Source organism: Pipra filicauda, unplaced genomic scaffold, assembly GCF_003945595.2.
Source record: "Pipra filicauda isolate LSUMZ 115617 unplaced genomic scaffold, ASM394559v2 scaffold34_size3990699_pilon, whole genome shotgun sequence".
NCBI classification, from domain to species: domain Eukaryota; kingdom Metazoa; phylum Chordata; class Aves; order Passeriformes; family Pipridae; genus Pipra; species Pipra filicauda.
In genome coordinates, this window is record NW_024104476.1 from 3,782,416 (window position 1) to 3,801,851 (window position 19,436).

Consider the following 19,436-nt stretch of genomic DNA (forward strand, 5'->3'; position numbering starts at 1 on the left):
AGGGTAGTTGGGCACTGGAACAGGCTCCCCAGGGCAGTGGTCACAGCACCAAGCCTGACAGAGTTCAAGAAGTGTTTGGATAATATTCTTGGACATGTGGTGTGACTCTTGGGAATGGTCCTTTGCAGGTCTAAGGGTTGGACTCAATGACCCTTGTGGCTCCCTTCCAGCTCACCATATTCTGTGATTCTGTGAAAGCTGTAAAACATCTAACAGTTCCTATATGCCTCACTAAGATGTTACACAGAAAGAAATGGGAAATAAAGCTTGGTTGGCTTTGCTGCTTGGTGGTTTTTTGGGTTTGGGTTTTTTTTTAAGGCAGAGGGTGTTGGATTTTTTTGTTTCATTTCGTTGGGGGTTTTTTGTTAGTTTGGGGTTCTTTAGTGATCAGTGAAGCACCCTGACAACTTGTTTTTATCCCATTGTCAATTTCTGGATAAGCCCAGCCTGTGATATGAATTAAACAGGGAATGTATAGCTTCCTCCTTGGGTCAGATCTCATTTTTAATGTCTTCAAATCACTTCTACATAATTTTCATCATTCTTAGCATGTTAAAATTCATCCTTTTCAAACTGGGTATCTAAACATTCAAAAATCTTATCATCTTAATACCAGGTTCTTCAATATTCTGTGTTGTGAAGTCATTCACTTCAATACAAATTTTTGCATGTTTTGATGGTTTCAAAAAAATCAGCCCTAGCTACTTATATAGTTAGTGCATGATGGTCAAGCTGCATTTCTATGCCACAAGTCCCTAAATTGGTAATGATTGTTCAAAACATTTCTTTACCAGTTGTAGCCTGTATTTGAAGCCACTTTATCACACATATATCTTTAATGCTGTGTGCATTCTGGTGATGATGAAAGATCTGGCCTTTCTGTTTTACAGATTTTACATTATTCCACTTTCTGCAGAGGTAATGCCCAGATGCATTTAGAAAGGAAAGGAGTTTAATGTAGTGCATATATACTTAGATGGATGCTTTCCAAATAATCTACATTTTAAAATATCTGCTTTCTTGATTTGTCTGCTTTTGGCTTTCAGGCAAAATTTCCAGCTAGTATTTCAATCTGTTACAAGCCTGCGGAAGGGAGGTGGCTTTTTCTAAAATCTGTCTGCCATTAACAGTCTGAAAAGAATACCTGAAGTTCCCCATTGAAGTTTTGTATATTTGTTTCCTGAACTGTAGAATACCAGCGTGGACAGAAATAATGAAATAAGCTTATAAATAAAACATAGTTGAACTAAAGCTTTCAACTCTAACTTTGAGAATGGGATTTTCATGAAGGCCTTAATATAGAATGGGTGAGAATTACATTCTAGAGAGAAATCTAAGTTGTGTGGTATTTCACAAAAATAAACTATGGAAATGTGTCCTTTATGGGTTCCAAGTACAGTGGTACCCTTTCTATGAAAAACCTTCTCAACGAAATCAGTCTACAAATGTCCACGGGTTTTCTTAACTTAAGCAGATTGATATTTCCTAACAGGGTTTTTAATTTGTTACAGCTAAGATTGTAGAATGAATCAATCAGCCTTTTTTTTTTTTTTTTTTTTTTTTTTTTTTTTTAAGTAATGGCATGTTCTACTACTCATATAAACAGGAGTTATATTTTACAAGCCTTCGGGTTTTTTGCTATTTTGAGATAACCACATATTTAAAATGAGATTTCCAGAGATCAGATGTGTCATTTGAAAATTAGTTTTTTACTGGAGGTGTGTTGTTCTGTTTCAGCTCTCATGATTTAAGGTATGAAGATAATACAAAACTACTCCATCATGTTATTTTTAATTTATTTTACTTTTTTTTTAATTGCAGAGTAATTTCTTAAGACTTTTAGTCTCCAAAAGAGGAAATCTTGTGTACATGGTACCTTGAGACAAAAGCAGTGAGTTATTTTACATGTCATTTTCCTTTCCTAAAAGTTCTTTTAACCTTTCTCCCTGCATATAAGAAATTTTTGCAAGATCTCATTCTCCTTATGTTTTGATTGCTATTACAAGATGTATTTTTTATTTTCCTTTTATTCTTTTGAAATCAAAGAAGTGTTACAAATAATCGTGTGTCTGAAGTATTGGCAGCCTCTGTGTCCTTGCAGTAGTCCTCAACAAATCTTGAGGTCTGAGGAAGCTCCTACATAATCCCGAAGTGAAAACAGACTTTGGAGTTGAAGTCTGTTGATACCTTATTTAGAGATGGCTTTTTCCCTTTGCACATGTGAGTTGAGCCAATTACCACTTTCGAGGTATTTATGTGCCTACCCAATTAATGGCACCTAGCTAACCGAAACTCAATTATTATGAGAATCCAAACTTACTTTTGACTATGTATTCTCTAAACTATTTGTCCAGAGAAAGATTTTATTATCAAAGTTTGACATATTTATTCTGTAATCATATTCTTTCTGCATTTTGTCTCTTTCATTACGTTTTAAGAGATAAATCAGTAGGGTACTTGTCTGATTTTCTTGTGAAACATGAAATGGTCTGTAGATTAATCATTCTAACATTTACACAACTTCAGTGGATTAGATCTTCTGTTTCTGGAAGAGCTCCTTCAGCTGTTGTTCAGTCGTTGCTTCTTTCTGTTGCATCAGCTCCCTGGCTCCTTTGGTCACTCCCCAGCCATCTGGCTTTGACATGGAAGGACAATATGGCCTTCCTGAAGCAGGCTTCAGGTTATCCCAGTATTCTTTTCTTGCCCTAAGGAAAGAAAAGGAAATTCAGGGGCATTTTTTCTCAGCACCTCACAATACTGAAGGAAATGTGGCCTAAATGACCATTGCAAAGGGTCATCTAACCATATTTAAATACAGAGGAATGAAAGCATGCAATGATACATGTTTAAAAAGTATCTTTACGGTATTCTTTCCTTGAAAGGAATACTGTTAGCCACTCACCATTAGAAGCTGATCTACAGTACCCTGTCAGTTTTTCATCTTCACTTTCATGAATTATTTCACGAATTACTTTCACAAGAGCTCCTCTAGTGCTCCTTCACCCATTTCCCTGCTCCAAGATCAGCTTTAATTCCTTAAAATTATTAACACATAGAATGTTTACAGTGATATTTAGACCTCCATATGAGTTAAGCCAGTCTGCTGCATTGAGCAATATAAGCCTTTGCAAGAGGTGTGTTGGTGTGCTTTCCGGGTCAGATATACACACCTTGCTCTGACCCAGGGTTTGGTATGCATGCTCAGGTTACTGCCCCAGCTACCATGCTTCTCAGAAGCTTCTGGCAAAAATCCTCTTTCAGGAGCCAGCTCCTCAGCTATTGCTCGGATGTGATATGGCTCAAATCCACAGCAGCCTCCAATGAAACGAATTCCTAAGTCATAGGCCTTTCTTGCATATTTTTGAATGTCCCATCTGGTTACAATTCTTGGCTCCAGACCTGCAAAGACAGTCATATCTTAAGTTTCCACCGTGGTCCATTTCAACAGAGTTTTTGTAAGAAATCATGTTGTTGAAACACTTGCACTCTGTTAGCTAAAGTGATTGTAGATGTACCTGTTTGAACTGTCTGACCTAGAATTAATAATGCAAACTTTCAGAAGTCTAGCCTTCTGATTGCGCTGTGTTCTGCTGACCTGTGCTCGTTAGCATTTTTGGCCTTGCAAAACAGCACATAGTATCTTCTGAGATTGATCGCATGCTTGCCATTCTGACAGAGTTCTTAGCTGAAGTTTTGGAGTACTTTCAATGTTATGGCTACGTTTCCTAATTAACAAGCAATACCTGGGAAATCTGATTACCACAAACTAATCTGTGAAAGGAGAAGGTATCAGTCTATCTGAATAGGAATAAGCCTGCTCATTATTCCTCAAGAATGCTTATTACATTTTTTTCCATGATCAGCTAACAGCAGCCAATTGTTTCAGCTGGGATCTGTAGCTATTTCTTAGCCCATTCCTTAGTTAGAATCCCAGTCATAAGCATCTTGCTGCCTTAAACCATGTCATTGCTTGTGGAAAGTTCTGTGTGTAGGTAAGTTAGGATGCAATCTTTAGTTTGAACCCTTCTCTCTGTTGCAGGTTGTGGTGAGCAGAGTGACGGGATAACAGAGCTGAGGGGAAGGATGTGGAAGGAGAGGAATAGAAAGTGAAAAGATAAAGGAAAAGCACACCTCAAAGGGTAGGAGGCACGAGAGCAGCATAACTGGAAAGAAAAGACCAGGGACTGAAGAAGAAACTTTAAGGAATAAAAATATGGGAATGAAAGAATAAAAATCCTCCCACTCCTTAATGCACATCTGCAGGAGATGAACCATCGCAGTTATCACGCGAGCCTGTGCACTGTCTGTGCACTTGAACACTCCACTGGGCAAAGAAGCTATCGGAAGGTAGTAAGGCTCCAGCAATACAGTAGAGAGGTAGGATTCTTCTCCCTATATCCTCTCCCAAAAATGCCTAAAATGCAAGAAGATGATACAAAGCAGATCCATTCTAAGTCCACTGTGTAGTTAAGAAATGGGTTCAGAAATTAAAAAGCAAAAGGAAGAAAATTAAATATTCTTAAACAGAAAACTATTGGTCTTAGAGGGAAAGACTGGACAAAGGAAATGTAGGTGGTCTTAATATCACAAGGAAAACTTATATTAAGCTATCTTACAAAGCTGTTCAAATAAAAAAAAGCTTGTGTACAATGCTGCAGAGCTGACAAAAAGCAACAGAAGGAAAAATTAATGATTTCCTTGTCTCTCATATATCATGAAAACACTAGTGCAAAATTTATACAAATGATCAACACTAAGAATGCATCATTGTGCACTCAATTTATACCGGTATAAGCAACAAAACTCCAGGGGAACAGTATAGAGTGTCTCCCTGTCTCCTCCACCACCCTGTCACAATCCATGTGACCTGATGAGATGCATCTGAGGGTCCCGAGGGAACTGTCAGATGAAGTGGCTAAGCCACTAACTGTCATATGTGAAAACTCACGACAGTCTAGTGAAGTTCCCAGTGACTGGAGTGAGGGAAACATAACCCTCATTTAAAAAAAAGGAAAACCCAGAGAACTACAGATGGGTCAGTCTCACCTCAGTGCCCAGCAAGACCATGAATCAAATCCCATGGAAACTATGTTAGGGCACATGAAAAATGAGGATCTGATTGGTGGCTGCCAATGTGGCTTCACTGAGAGCAAATCCTGCCTGACAAATTTGGCCTGCTACGATGGGGTTACAGTGTTGGTGGAGAAGGGAAGAGCGACTGATATCACCTTCCTTGACTTCTGCAAAATATCTGATACTGTCCCACACCAAATGCTTTTCTCTGAAATGGAAAGACACCTTCCCAAAATTGACTAACATTCTATTTTCCATGTCTGTCAATTCATTTATTTTCTTGGCTTTATTCAGAATTAAATATCTATAACTTAACTTTATGTTAAAATTTATAGTAAAAAGAGATTTAAATTTTCATGTTTTTGATGAAAAGTTTGTAACCTGTTCCTAGATTTGCCCCTCTATATATCTACTTTTGAGATAATTGGGTGCTTTCACTGCTTTCACTGGGACATTTCTTTCTAAAATATTGTCCTTATTTAATTGGTGACATTTCAGAGAAATTCTAGTAACACAGAAGGGAAAACACAGGAAAATGGATAAAGTTCTACAGAAAAATAAATATTGCTGGCATCTAGATGCTGGAGTTTGCCAATACAACATGACTAATGCTTTCCTAGATACTGAGATATTGCTGGCCCGTACAGAGGTTATGTACTCTTCAGATATCTAAATACCTCTTTGTCCATATTGCCTTTCACAAAAAACAGTTAATTTGGTCAGGTTAACAATGATTTACCAAACAGCTTATCTGTTATCAAGTGACTCGTTGCTACTTCTGGGTATTGAAAACATTCACAAAATGAGTCTTCACCAATTATTCACGAAATTTCTGAATGCTGAGATCTCATACAGATTGCTTAAAACATACAATCCAAGAGTGAATCTTTCAGTTCACTTGATTGCTTACTGCATCTGTTCGATCTTTTTTTGCTTGCAATCAGAGGAGTTATATGAAGGAATGAATAGGATAAATGGTTCCTAACACTTTTAAACATCTCAGAATATTTTCAGAACTCAGACATGTTATTACCATTTAATGAATGCCTCAGGCTCACTATTCTCTTTCCATCATTTATGTAAAGAAAGGAATTTAAAGAAAAAACAATGAACTTCCTAAAAATTACATCCATCTCTTAATTTTTTTCTACAAACTCAAGTTGTTAATGTTTAATACCATACAGTTTGATCTTGAAAAGAAAGGTGTACGTTATCTGAAAATGAAAGAATTTTTCTAATCAACCTTAAAATGTGTAAACTGATTCTGTCTTTATGTTAAAGGGATCCTTTGCACCGCAGGGGAAAATAAGCCTAAATACACAAGCCTTATATACACAAAAATGGCTGAATCTTTCAGTTTTTGTAGAGTTTCTCCTGAGCATAGTTGTAAAGCCTCCAAACTGCCAATTTGTTAGCAACATTGAAGTCCCCTTTCTGGTTTCTCTCTAGTCTCACTTAAATTACACAGTAACACTCACAAGACTGAACTATTATGCAATAATCACGCACCTTTATCCAGTTCTGCATATGCATTGTACATTAAGTCCCTAAACAGGTACACATAGGCCTTGTGGGATAGTAAGTGTTTTTTTGAGTATTTGCTTTTGTTCATTTCTTTGGACTGTTTATAGCTGTTCTGAACATGGTTCTATAGCACTGGGAAGAAGTAAGTTTTTAACTGAGTTTAGATTGTGGTATTTTAACTGTTTTCATCGTAATTTCACTTTCAGTCACATGCTGCGATACTAGTGAAGCATTGTCACTATGTGGATGATCTTTAATCCAATACTATACTGTAATCTGACTGGAAAATGCCAGAACGTAACTGGGACTCATCCTATTGTATAGAAGGACACTTTGCAGCTTCAGCTTTACTAAAAGCTGGGGGAAAAAAAACAAACAAAAGAGGAACATACAATAAAACAAAACCACAAATAAACAAACAAACATACAACAACAAAGATACCCTTGTCTTACCAAAGGGAAATTCTGGAAGATCAATAAAACCCTGCTTTCCACAATCAGGTGTATGGAAAGCAAGTGGTTGGGACATCAGGTGGGCTTTCAGTTTAGCAGCCTGCAAGCCCTCTTGCATCAGTTTCACAGTTTCCAGGCAAGTTTCTGGATCAAAATGGCAGTTGACTCCAACAATAGAAGCACCTGGGAGGAGGAAAATAACTTCAAGTCACATCTTCACAGAAAGTGGGAAGTGAAAGTTCTGAACCACAGCAGTCCAGAAGCAGTACAGTCCATCTTTACACCACTGTTATGAAAACAAGGCAGATGTGTTAGAGCTCAACTCTGCTGAGGTTGATCATTCCATTTGCATCTCAGTTGCACTCCTCTTTATCTTCCTGATGATGAATGACATCTTCCCCCCTTCTACAGCTGCTTTTCTTACCAGTGCTTAATCAGTGAAGTCTGATTATGTACAGCTACACATGCAAATAGTTGGCAGGTTCCTAACACAAGTTCTACCTTTGGATTTCAACTCTAACTGGAAAGGAAAAGAGTAGTTCCAAACAGATATAATAAACTGCTGTACCATCATTCATCATGCCCCTGATTAGTTTCTTCTGCCTTTCCCCTTGTCCTGGGAATAGGCAAAATTATTAACTTTTTTCATCCTCTTAATTCTCTCATCCTGGGTTTGAACTATGCTTCATACATTTCAAAAATACATAAGCAGAGAATCAAAGGTGGCTTTGGATCCTGCATGTGATTCTAGAATTTGGGGCTGGGTCTGTAATGAAATTTGAGTAGGTTTAGCATTTTTCTGTATTCAGTATCAGCTGTCTGTGGCTATTGCTCCCAGCCATTGCACTCTGATTATCGAGGATTTCATAGCTGCATTTTCATCTGTTTTTACAAGACTGCTTTAGTAAAGTACACATAAAAACTTTACTACAGAATCAAAACTTTTATCAGATATAATTGGGAAGCTACCTACTTCAGATACACATTCATTTATCTCAATAATTAAGGACATTACTTTGTTCCCTGCTTTTAAAGGGCATATTAAAAGAGATTCTTACCAGCCTTTACCAGCTGGACAGCACATTGTCCAGGGGACACTCCATGCATGTCTCCTTCTGGACCAATGCACATTGTAGCTGCAACTGGCTTTCCAGATTCTTTTAGAACTTCAACTGCCCACACGGCCTCTTCAACATGTTCAAAATACTGAAAGAAATTAAAACTGGACTACTTTAGTTTCTTGGCAATGAAGCATAAATACATTAATCCAGACCCCAAATTCACCAGCAATACGACTTGATTCTTTTCTGATTTATACTAACATAATTCAGTTGAGTTCACTGACCACCCAGTTGAAAAAGGATTTTTAAAAGTCAGTGAGTAAAAGTAAGTTAAACATAATGATAATTTTGTTTCAGAATAAGACTGCCCATACAGGATTTGATTAATCAGGGATTAATCCAAGAACTATTTTAATCTAGAAAAGTCATTGTAGGTTGCTTACCACATATGGGAAGAAATAGGAACTAGTTAAGACCCCATTATTATATCCTCTTTGTACCAGTATAGAATTTCACTTGACTGAGGTAGAAACTTAGGCTTCAAGGTCCTATTCTAGGACACCTGCAGGTGGTGGTGCGCATTTAGAAAAATACCTGATACTACTGGGACAAGAGCACAGCAGAAAATTTTAAAGGAAGAGGCAATATATAGTTGTTCTCCCTAAAGTAAACTAGACATCTTAAAAGTCAACATTGTGCCAGTTGAAGGCAAGTGCATTTTTAAAGATTTACCTCTGCAATTAGGAAGTCCACATTCTTCTTCATAAAGACCTCTAGTTGTTTTTGAAAGACTGCTTTAACCTCTGTTTTATTCTTGCAGCTTAAGTATGATGGTGTTTGACTGACCCCTCCAGCCACCAAAGCATCACCTTCATTAGCCACTTCTCTTGCAATGTCACAAGCAGCTTCATTCACTTTCTGGCACTGTGTGAATATAGATTATGTCAATTTTACCTGGTCAGAGATACACATATAATTTCAGAGCAAAAAAAAGGACAAAAAGAGTCAAAAGCCATAATATCTTTTTCATATTCTTTTATAATTTAAATGGATTTTTAAATAATATTGATTAGGAAGATAAAATTCTTTAAGAAAAATAACAAACACTAGGAAAAAAATGCTTGGCACTTCTAAGTTATCGTATTATCAAATACTACAAAAAACACATTACCTTTAATACATTTTGCACAAATATTCTGTAAAAAGTGAGTATTTGGTGTGAAAAGGAATTTTCTTTGCCTCTCAGAAAATGAGTTAGTTACCTTTAAGTGTGTGCTTTTATTCTGACATTTGTGGATGGAAAACAAAATATATGGTAATTTCAATTGATTTTTTTAAAATGTATTTTTGTGTTTTGATAATTTAAAAAAAATCAGATATAATATTCATACAGAATTATTTAAGGCATTTTTTTAAAAGATATTATTAATTATTTGATGTTAAAGTTACCAATTTAAGAATAATAGAGGGAAACTTATCAGTATTTGTGATTAATTAATCACTTAAGCTGAAAGACAGATTCCCTCTATAGGTAAATTAGGATGACCAGAACAGCTTTGGAAAAAGAGGTTAAGCGGGGGAAAAAAAAAAAAAAAATTGGAGAAAATCTATCCCATTGTTTGGGATAGATAACAAGTACTGATTATAGCAGGTTTCTCTACAGTCCATGGACTGCTTAGAATCTACATAGTCTTCTCTCAGCTCAAGTTTTCCATGTCTGCCTTAAAAGATGTAGCTGATTTTTAGGTCTATTGCTGCCAGATTGTCTTCCCTTGTGCTCAGGAACATGTTCAGGAACTCGGGGTGGTGGAACGATAAACCACTTAAATCCTGAAAGAACCTGCTTCTTGAACTGGCAGAAAATCAATTTTGAAAGGTTTGCTGCAATGGATTCCCAATACCAGGTGCTCTCCAGCTCTTATAATTTTGCATGGCAGCAAGAATTGCAGCATGGCTTGTTCCAGAGGTACTGTGTTTCTGGGACTACCACTTCAGATATTTCAGTGCTGCATCTATTGAATGTAAAGATACAGCATTTCAGATAAATTTGGTCATGATGTTTTGTTATGACCTCAGTTAAACCTAAAGTGTTTCCCTAGTGTCCAGATTGTGCTAATTTCTGACTGAGGCTATCAAGATACAAAGATATTCCTTCTTCCCTGGGTCCTGGGGAATTTTCTCTATTTTGTAGAAGTTAAAATGTACAATAGGACCAAAGGGAAAGGATCAGAGAAACCCCTCGGTGGCAACTATTCTACTCTCAAAGGAGCTATCTAGAAATGCTTGTGCCAGAAATCCCACTGGACCTTGGGCCTGCATCTAGTGAACACACCCAACATCCTACAACTCCTTTTTGCAGGAGGTAAGAAAACACCAGCGTGGTAGTTCTGCTGATGTAACAGATTATCCTTACATGGGACAAGAGGAATACTGACCACAGTGTATAGCTTGGATTTTTTTAGTTGTTACTTTATTGAAGATATGGTTCTAAAAAACATTTTGTTCTAATTAGCCACTCATTATTTGCTAGGATTCTTCACCATTTTTGGAGTTGATTATTCATTTCTCTGGATGTTAAAGCATTTCTTTTTTTTTTCTCCCACTAGTTTTGCCTTTTGTGCATTTAGTCCTCCCTATAGTCTTTGCGTCAAAACTCCAGTAAACCAATCTCCTCAGATGGGAAAAAACACAATGTGGGCATTCTCTTTACTGTCTTCATCCTTGACCTATTTTATTTGGGGGGGGGGAGGGGGGTAGTTTATTTTGGGTTTTGTTTGTTTTTTGCTAGGCTGGTGAGGTTTTTGTTAGTGTGTTTTGTGAGGGGTTTTTTTTGGTTGGTTGGTTTTGTTGTTGTGTTTGGGATTTTTTTCTCCTTGTCTTTCTTGCTAAAATTGTTATGACAAACTGTGAAAGTACTTGATAATCTCTCTACTAAACCTTTTGAAATTAATCAATTCATTTCATATCGCCATCAAAACTGTTTTACTCACAGTTATTTTCTCAGCAACATAATTGCCCCTGTTCTCTAGTTTGTCCTCACTGGCATAAAAGGTGAATGTCTGCAGAACATTGGATCCAGCTCTGAGGAATTCCCGGTGAAGCTGACGAACTGCAAAACAAGAGACAAAGAAGAGATGTCTGGTACACTTATTACTGTGTTACCCCAAAATCAAATGTTTATTGTTGTAATGTTACTGTAAAATAAGTGATACTGTGTTTACTAGAAGAGCCATTATTAGAACGCAGAAGCAGTACCCCAGTTTGCGTAGAACTTCTTTCTACTCACTCTCAGAACGTTAGGTAGAAAACTTTCTCCTTAATTTTTCTTTGCTAAGAATGACTGAAGATTTCTATTTAACTAGCAGATTCAGCTTTGCCTGCCACCTTACCTATCTTCTACTTTGTGCAGTCCTTCAGACTTCCCAGTTATAAAGATGCACAGTGATTTAGGAGGGGAAAGCAGACATATAACAGAAGAACATGAAAGCAACAAGGAATACCAGACAAAAAGATCATCAAATGAAACAGCTGCATTTTCTTAGCTTCTAGACTATGAAGAAGAAAACAGAAGAAACTATTAGGGCAACAAATTAAGGGACAAGAGGATATTTATACAGAAGAATACGGTGTTTTATTACTTCCCTTATTTTGTATTTTTGAGTTTTCTCCCTTGACAAAACTTTAAAAGAGTCTAGTCAGCCAAAACCAAAGCTCTGTTTTGCTAAATACACCCTTAATTAAAAGATGCTTCCTTGCTCCAGAAAAGTGACTCACAACACAAAGTTAATTCTTCTCATATGTCTGCAGATGATCATTTTACTACGGAGACAACATTTTCTTTAAAGGAAAGGTTGCCATTACTTTTAATGGACAAATTTCCTACATTAGGACTTTGGGAGTAGGCTCTGCAATGATAGTTTGTGCCTTCCTGGCTGTAAGCAGTACACTGTGATTGCCACAGCAGGAGCACAACTGGAACTGTCAATTGATTTTATATGTATATCCACAGAATAAGAATTATAATAATGTCTAGAACACCACTGATTGTGTAAAACAGAGGTAAATGCTTGACAGCTTATACCAAATATAGGAATAATTTATTCCCTAGATACTGTACACAAGATACTTATTTTCTACATGCACAAGAAAACTGCAGTTTCTGTGGCAGATGTTTAGTAAAGGTTTCCCGAAGACCTGATTTATCATAACTCATTGTCTACGGACAGTCTGAGTCATTAAGAAAATGCGCAAATTTGTCATGAGTATAAAATTACTCCCTTCTGCTGCAACAAACACAGTTTTCCACACCAGAAAAGCTCAAATCAGCAGTTTGAGTTGCAAGAATCAACTTGCATACATGCAGGCATGTTTGCTTTCACTGAAGGATCAATGAAAGTGTAGTGTCCTTGCTTTTTGCTAGTAGTACAGTATTTAATTTCTAATTACAGCCTTGTAATTACCCCCCTGTGATTTAACACAGTGCTCCTTTTCTCAGCAGTCACAAAGATCTTTTCAGGAACATAGGTTACAGTGGAGCTACATTTCAAAAAGTCCCTGAGAGTTGGTTAGAGCCTGGTGCTAGTAATGCCAAGGTTGTGGTTTCAATCCCTGTGGGGCCATTCATTTAAGGGCTGGACTTGATGATCTTTGTGGGCCCCTTCCAAGTCAGAATATTCTGTGATACTGTGAAAAGCCCCTGGAATCTGCATTTCATTCTTACACTTTAACAAAGAGACAAAGATTCATAATTCAGGGAGTATTCTTTTCCCTACACCATTATAATAGGCTACTGATCCCAAATATAAGGGCTGTCTCTATATGTTTCTAGTGCTCTGTAATTTCTGTTTCTATTCCCCTCAGTGAGAAAGCATTGATGAAAACCAGTCAGGAAATGGGGAAAGGAAAAAAAAAGTCTACAAATATTTTCATAAATCCTCTATGATATTCAGTAGTAGACCAGATTTGTTTACCCCCATGGCTGGTGGTCTTTAAATATGGTCCTAGCATTCCTAGAAGATTGCCTGGTATTTGTGTGAATAAGGATGGTGACATAAGTATGCAAATGAAACACAATCTAACACATGGGATTAAGGAACTTCATACCCCAAAATATCAGATATGTGAACAGGAGGCTCTTGAATGGGTCGACATTTTCAGGGAAAAAATGAGCCTGAACCTCATTTAACCCCAGGCAGATCGTTTTTTACCAGAGGAATGAATGCACTGTTGTTGGTATCAAACCCACAGCATGATGCACTATCAACACCACAAATCACTGGGTAATTTACTTGTGTGACTTCCAGCATGCTAGTGAAACTGTGTTTCCCTCCAGCATTTGAGAAATGGGGCTAATAGCCACATATGAGACTAAACCATTGTTAATAATCTGATGCATTTTAGAAGTCAGGTGTATAACATATAACACTAAGTTTTAATTTCACTCTGCCGTGAGTTGGACATTCCATAAAAGACAGATACAGGCTAACAAGAGATAGGGGCAGTAAGCACTACCTGATCTGTCTCAGAAGAAATATTTAGATCTCATTTCTAAACTTGTCAGTTTGGTGAAACTCCTCTCCAGTAGTACAGATAATGGCCTTAAACTCACTTTTTTTAAATTTTTTTTTTTTTTTTAATCCCTTGCTGCATTCTCAGAACCTCCCACCTTTTCCTTCTTTCCTTATAAAAACAAGAAGCTCTGGTAGTTTGTATGGTTTTTACAGCCACTGGCTCAGCCAGTTGCTCCTTGTGTTCTTTACACCTGCTTTCAAAGCAACATGACCCTTGGGCATGCAGAAGCAAAAAAGCAATAATGGAGAGGAGGCAGCCCCCCGCCCCGCACAAAAATCAGTGAATACATTTCCACTGAAGGGTGTATTTATAAATAGCCTGTAAGAGACATGTGGAGAGGGTCAAGGGCTTTTGAGGTGCAAAATAACAAGCAAAGGGGAAATAAAGAGCATGGGATAAGTGCTATGAGTTGTAAGTTGGAACGTGCAGAGGCAGACAAAGGTAGAGGTGGAAACAAAGAGAAAGAGAGATAATGGAATTCTCTTTGGGATGAGCAAAGAGAGTCAGCAAATTAGGTCATCAATCCTTAAACCTTTACTGGAACTCCGCACTATCTAAAGCTGTCCATAACCCTAAATTAGGCATGCTACACAGAAGTGACACTTGAAGCCTCAGAGGAATTAGATTGAATGAATAGGTAAGGTGTACAAAGCAATGCAACAGGGAGAGCTAAGAATCTCTCCTTCCCCTCACTTCCTTCTTCCCATGTGTAGAAGGAAAAGACTAATTTGGAAGGGCAAACACAGAACAAAGAAAATTTTTTCCCCCAGGATATTCTGAATTGGCTTGTGGGATTAACTGCACATCATATTATTAGTGCGAATGCTTTCTTGTAATGAAGCATACATAAATAGTTAATAGCATCTACTTCTGCACTATTTATGCTAAACACTATAATCTTTATGCTGGAAGGCGTGGAATAGTTGTTCATTTTTTTCTCCATCCACTTTAAGAGTGTTACTTCATTATCTGTTTATTGCCATTTTTAGGTTCTTTTGAGGTCTGTCATTCCCCATTTCATAGTGGAGCCAGAAACATTAAATACTCCCATTACGATGTTTATTAAAAACTGTTATTTCTCTGAAAGAATAAAAAAACTATTTTAGTTTATAAATATGTAAGAGTCCTAGAATGACTAAAACAAAACAAAACAGATGGTTAACTGCAGAATTCTTTTTCCTGAGATGTTATAAATCATAAGCTTTAAATGATCAGCTCTAGGACAGACTGGACAAATTCATGACTGAGAAATCACCTAATGTTATTAAACACAAATGTAACCACATCTGCAATAAAAAGTCCCTGAGATGCAAATTATTGAAGACTGGGAGAGCATTTTGAAGATGTATCACTACATGTTTGCACTATTCATATAAGAATATGAATATAAACCCCAGTCAACTGCTTTTGGCTAGTGTTAGAGCAAGTAAAAGGGCTAAGATGGGCAGTTCCTATGCTGTTCTTAACAATGTAATTACACAGTGTCAAGGAACACTCCTATTTGAAAACCTACTATGAGTTTCTGTATATTATTGAGCCAACCATGTTTACATTCACTACAGGAATACTATTTCCTAGTAAAACTGACCTGCTTCTGGGTGTTCTACAGTTGCTTCAGGAGTCCAAGGCCCAGCTTTTACATATCCCCTCTTTTCAAGAGCAAAGACAAATCCTCCATCTCCAATCACAATTTCTCCAGCATCCAAGCGCTCTAGAATACCCTGAAGAAAGCAGGAGGAAATATTAACAATTACTGTGCTTCAGTTTTGTGGCCTTCCTTTGTCTTTGTTGCCATTTTCTGTATTTGTAAAGCAGACATAAATACCTGCAGGCTACCAGAAATACTTCTGCTGTAACAGTAAAAAGTAATAAATTTCCTTTTGAAATTATCTTTAAAGAATAGTATATGTGGTCTTTTGCAGCATAAGGCTTTAATATGTACACATTTATTATGTCTTTTCATTAGTCAGTTGTATCGTATTTCAGAGATACAGTCCCCAGAACTGGAAGTCAATGGTCCAATTTCATTCCCATGAAAGTAAAACAGCGTCTCAAATTCTTCTGTAAAATGTATGCAAAACTTCCTAAAATGAAACACTAGTATCACTAATCTCTTTATTAGCCCATTTGTCTTTTAGCTACAAATGCCACCTTCGTAGAGCCTTACCACAAATACCTTGTGACACCAGATGGCACAACAGGCATCACAGAAAAGTAATCATGTAACATTTTCCTACCAAACAAGACACATCTCAAAAGCTGGCCTGCAGTTTCTGACAGTCTTTTTAAGGCCTGGGTTTGCTTATCCAGATTTACAAAGTTAAAGAAAATCCTGTTTTGTTTTTCACAGCCCTGAAATGTTTTAAGAAGCCAAATTAAAAACCTTACAGCACCCTGTGATTACCCTTGCTTCTGCCTTCAATTCCATTGTAGTGCAAGGAAAGTGGCAATTTTTTTTTGTAAAATTGAAAAACATGAGAACATATATTAGTTTCACCTGAAATATATTACTTTTTTTATTCCTTTCATTGCTTCATTGGCTTGTTCAAAATTTCTAAAAAGTACATTGCTGTCAGAATAGGGTTTATTTCTGCTATTGGATTGCAACCATAATTCTATTTATTTAAAGAAGTGGATGAATGATTGAAGACTACATACACAAGGTAGTGAGTATAGGAAAAGAATTTATCAAAGGTAAGACTGCAATTTCTCTCCATAGTTTTCTTGACAGTACACTGGCCTTTCAATGGATGAACTTTGAGGGAGTAGGAAAAAGAAAAGCCTCATGGACATAGAGTTGAGTGTGATTTTCAGGCTGAGTGGAAGGCTTTTTTAACAATCAGCCTTCAACCTTTAGTAGATTTTCTTTTTTGATACTTTGTCCTTCATTAATATAATTATCTTATTATACATTAATATAATTATCTTATTATACCATACCTCCAGCAAAGACAAACATTTATGACATCTCAGCCCTGCCCTTTAGGCAGGGTGTGAGTATGCCTTTGCAAGCAGAAGGAACAGTATGCCAATGTGCCAGTCTCAGTACCAAGCACAGCAGTGTAAGGCTCTTTGGAGCCTACCAAGCCTCAGAGGGTCACCAGTTTTGGCTGAGGCACTGACATTGCAGCAAGGTGGCAGGACTTCTCTGTGCAGTGCTGCTGTGCAGAGATTGGCCAAGTGTTGGCTTGCAAACCTCTGCATCAGATTCCATTGCACACTGTGGACTTGCCAAAATATTGACCTGATTAAAGCTTTATTATGAAGTGTGCAAGTTTTTATCTTTATTTCAGCAGAAACAGGCAAAAGAATTTTAATGTAAGTGCCAGGAGGCTTTGTAAAGATTGTGCTTGCAATAAACTAACTTGCAGTTGTAACCAAATGCCTCAAATGGGGTGAGAGAAAGGTACCCAAGTGATCACTGTTTGAGCCCTGCTTCCCCTGCCTGCCAAAGTATCTTTTGTAGATGGAGTTTGCTTCAGAAATTTAATATCCAGAGAACAGGTATGCAGAAAAAAAAACCATACAAGCAGCCTGTTGTTGCTTGTTAACTGAACATCAAGTAATAGACACATATTGATATCACATATAGGTATTATATTTATTATTATATTATATATGTACTTAAATGCAGTTCAGTAGATTTTTTTAACAAGTCACAGGATTTAACAACAGTTTTTCTTCACAGTTCTAGTTTTTTTAAACTGCATTTTAAAATAATCTTCATTTTTGACACACAGAAGCAACATAAGCCATGTTTGAATAGACCATGGCATCTTAATATATTGTGATACATGAAACCTAGCATCAGAGCAGCAGAGATAAATACAAAGCACAAAATACTTAATAAAAACTTACTTTGTTAGTTCATATTGGATTAAAATGGAAATAACTTTTTGCAAAGTTTATTATGGGTCTGACATCTTCTCTTCACACCATTTTTGCTTTATATACTGTGTAAAATACCATTGGTTCAATGAGCGTATAGCTAGCTGAATTTCAGGGTCAATATTGTTTCGTTCTGCCCCAGAGACTTACAGTTGTGTGCTCATGTCTGATCCAGATCAAAACCGTACTGACAGGTGATCTGGTACTTCACAAATCTGGTATTAAATTACAAGAAACAGCACGTGTAAAAAGCTAATCAAGGCTTTTTTGAGCCATCTTTTCACTGCTTCACTTTGCTCCTATGAATGAAGTTGCAGCACATGGTCCATCTATTCACAGAAAGAGTGAATATGAAGATATTCCCTCAACCACCTTTAGGAATGTAACTGAACTCTGTAAGTGAAGAACCTGCTTGGTCTATCTATAGCCTACCTCCTCCTTGGTGGAGAGAAAAAGAATCTCAAAACAACTATTCAGATCTTAAGTAAGCCCTCTAGAGAAGTCCCTTGCCTGTAGGGGGAACTTACGAAAGTTTCCTTCTGCTAGGTGTTGAAGTTAGGTGGTAAGAGTATATGCCAAAATATAAAAAGCAGAAAAAATATCCCCCAACCTTGCTCCTTTGCAACTGATCTACCTGAAAGACCTAGAGCTCATAGACTTCTTCCTGTATCTTTCTGTTCTCTTACTCTGGACTTACACGCTACACATAAAAATGTGCAAAACCAGTTCTGAGTAAGGTGTGCCCTACTAATGGCAATTGTGTCCTTCCAAATAAAAGATGGATACATGATTCTGCTGACCTTCCCAAGCAGCAGTGCAGGGCAGCAGTATCGGTAAATGTCAGAGAGTTTGATTTAGAAGCTCATGGCTTTGCCTTAATGGCCTGAATGGCTGATGCCTGGATAACTTTTTATACTGGCTTCTTTCTTTAGTTAATGAGGGAGCAAAGGGCATAGATACATAGGAATTTGGGTGGATATTACAAATGCTGTTGGTATCCAGTCATATTAATCAAGAGAAGAGCAATTTGGGGCTTTTAAATAGAGCAGGCAGGATGCTGAAGACAGAAATCAAATTCAATGACAGTTTATCCTTACAATTTTTATAATTTTAATTTGCAGTGTGTTGTGAGTCCTGCTTAATTTGCATATCAAATACTATTAGGTAAAATGGTCTCGAACTCTGTTGCTCCAGTCTATGTGTTCAGAGAAACAAAAACTCTGTGAGCTGTTTCAGAGTTAATTCAATCTAATTTATCTCATGATGTCCAAATGTCTTTAACGGCTCCATGCTGAACACTTACAATAATTATCATGGCTTTATTTTAGGTTCTCGCAAGATCACCTTACCTGCAGAGATACCGAGTACCTTACTGGTAGGTAACCGGCGCAGTTCGCGGGTCATGGCGCTCTAGCAGCAGCTCCCCTCGGGAGCCTACGGGCAGGACCCGCCGGAGGCTAGAGGGGCGGCCGGGAGCTCTGCCCTGAGCCGTCGCCAGACTCGCGGTGCGGGGCTGTCCTCCCGCACCGCCCGGTCCCGCCGGGGCAGCGTCCGCACCGCGGCGGGCGCCGGAGGGGAGTGCGGCGGGGATATCACTCCCGTACCCATGGGGAGCAGCGCCCGGGGCTGGGTGGGGAGAGAGGCAGGAGAATTACCCTTTTGCCCTGTTTCGCGGTCTTCCTGATCGGCAGCATCTTCCTCGTCCAGGGACGCCGGCTGCCCGCTAACCCCCCACGGCTCGACGCGAAGATCAGCCCGACGAGTCCTCCTGCCACGCTTTTATAGCCCCGGAGGGGGCGGGCGCTGGGGGCAGAGCTGCGGGCGACACCCCCTGCCCGGTCCGGCCCCTGACCCCGCAGGACGCCC

The 19,436-nt window shown here is 38.0% G+C and overlaps 2 protein-coding genes across 2 annotated transcripts in view; one reads left to right on the top strand and one right to left on the bottom strand.

The window, feature by feature from the left end:
- Nucleotides 1–1,779: 1,779 nt before the first annotated feature.
- Nucleotides 1,780–19,416, bottom strand: LOC113982063 (betaine--homocysteine S-methyltransferase 1). Its single transcript, XM_027709939.2, has 8 exons — nt 19,226–19,416; nt 15,271–15,403; nt 11,102–11,220; nt 8,844–9,035; nt 8,109–8,256; nt 7,051–7,233; nt 3,171–3,399; nt 1,780–2,705 (listed from the first exon to the last, which is right to left on the bottom strand). Exons 1-8 carry the CDS (start codon nt 19,262–19,264, stop codon nt 2,531–2,533), a joined length of 1,218 nt encoding a protein of 405 aa, XP_027565740.1. The 5' UTR covers nt 19,265–19,416; the 3' UTR covers nt 1,780–2,530.
- DMGDH (dimethylglycine dehydrogenase) overlaps nt 18,886–19,436 on the top strand; it is a 42,401-nt gene continuing 41,850 nt past the window's right edge. Inside the window, exon 1 of the mRNA XM_039384398.1 lies at nt 18,886–18,945. The gene's annotated coding sequence lies outside the window, so the exon portion shown is untranslated. The remainder of the gene's footprint in view (nt 18,946–19,436) is intronic.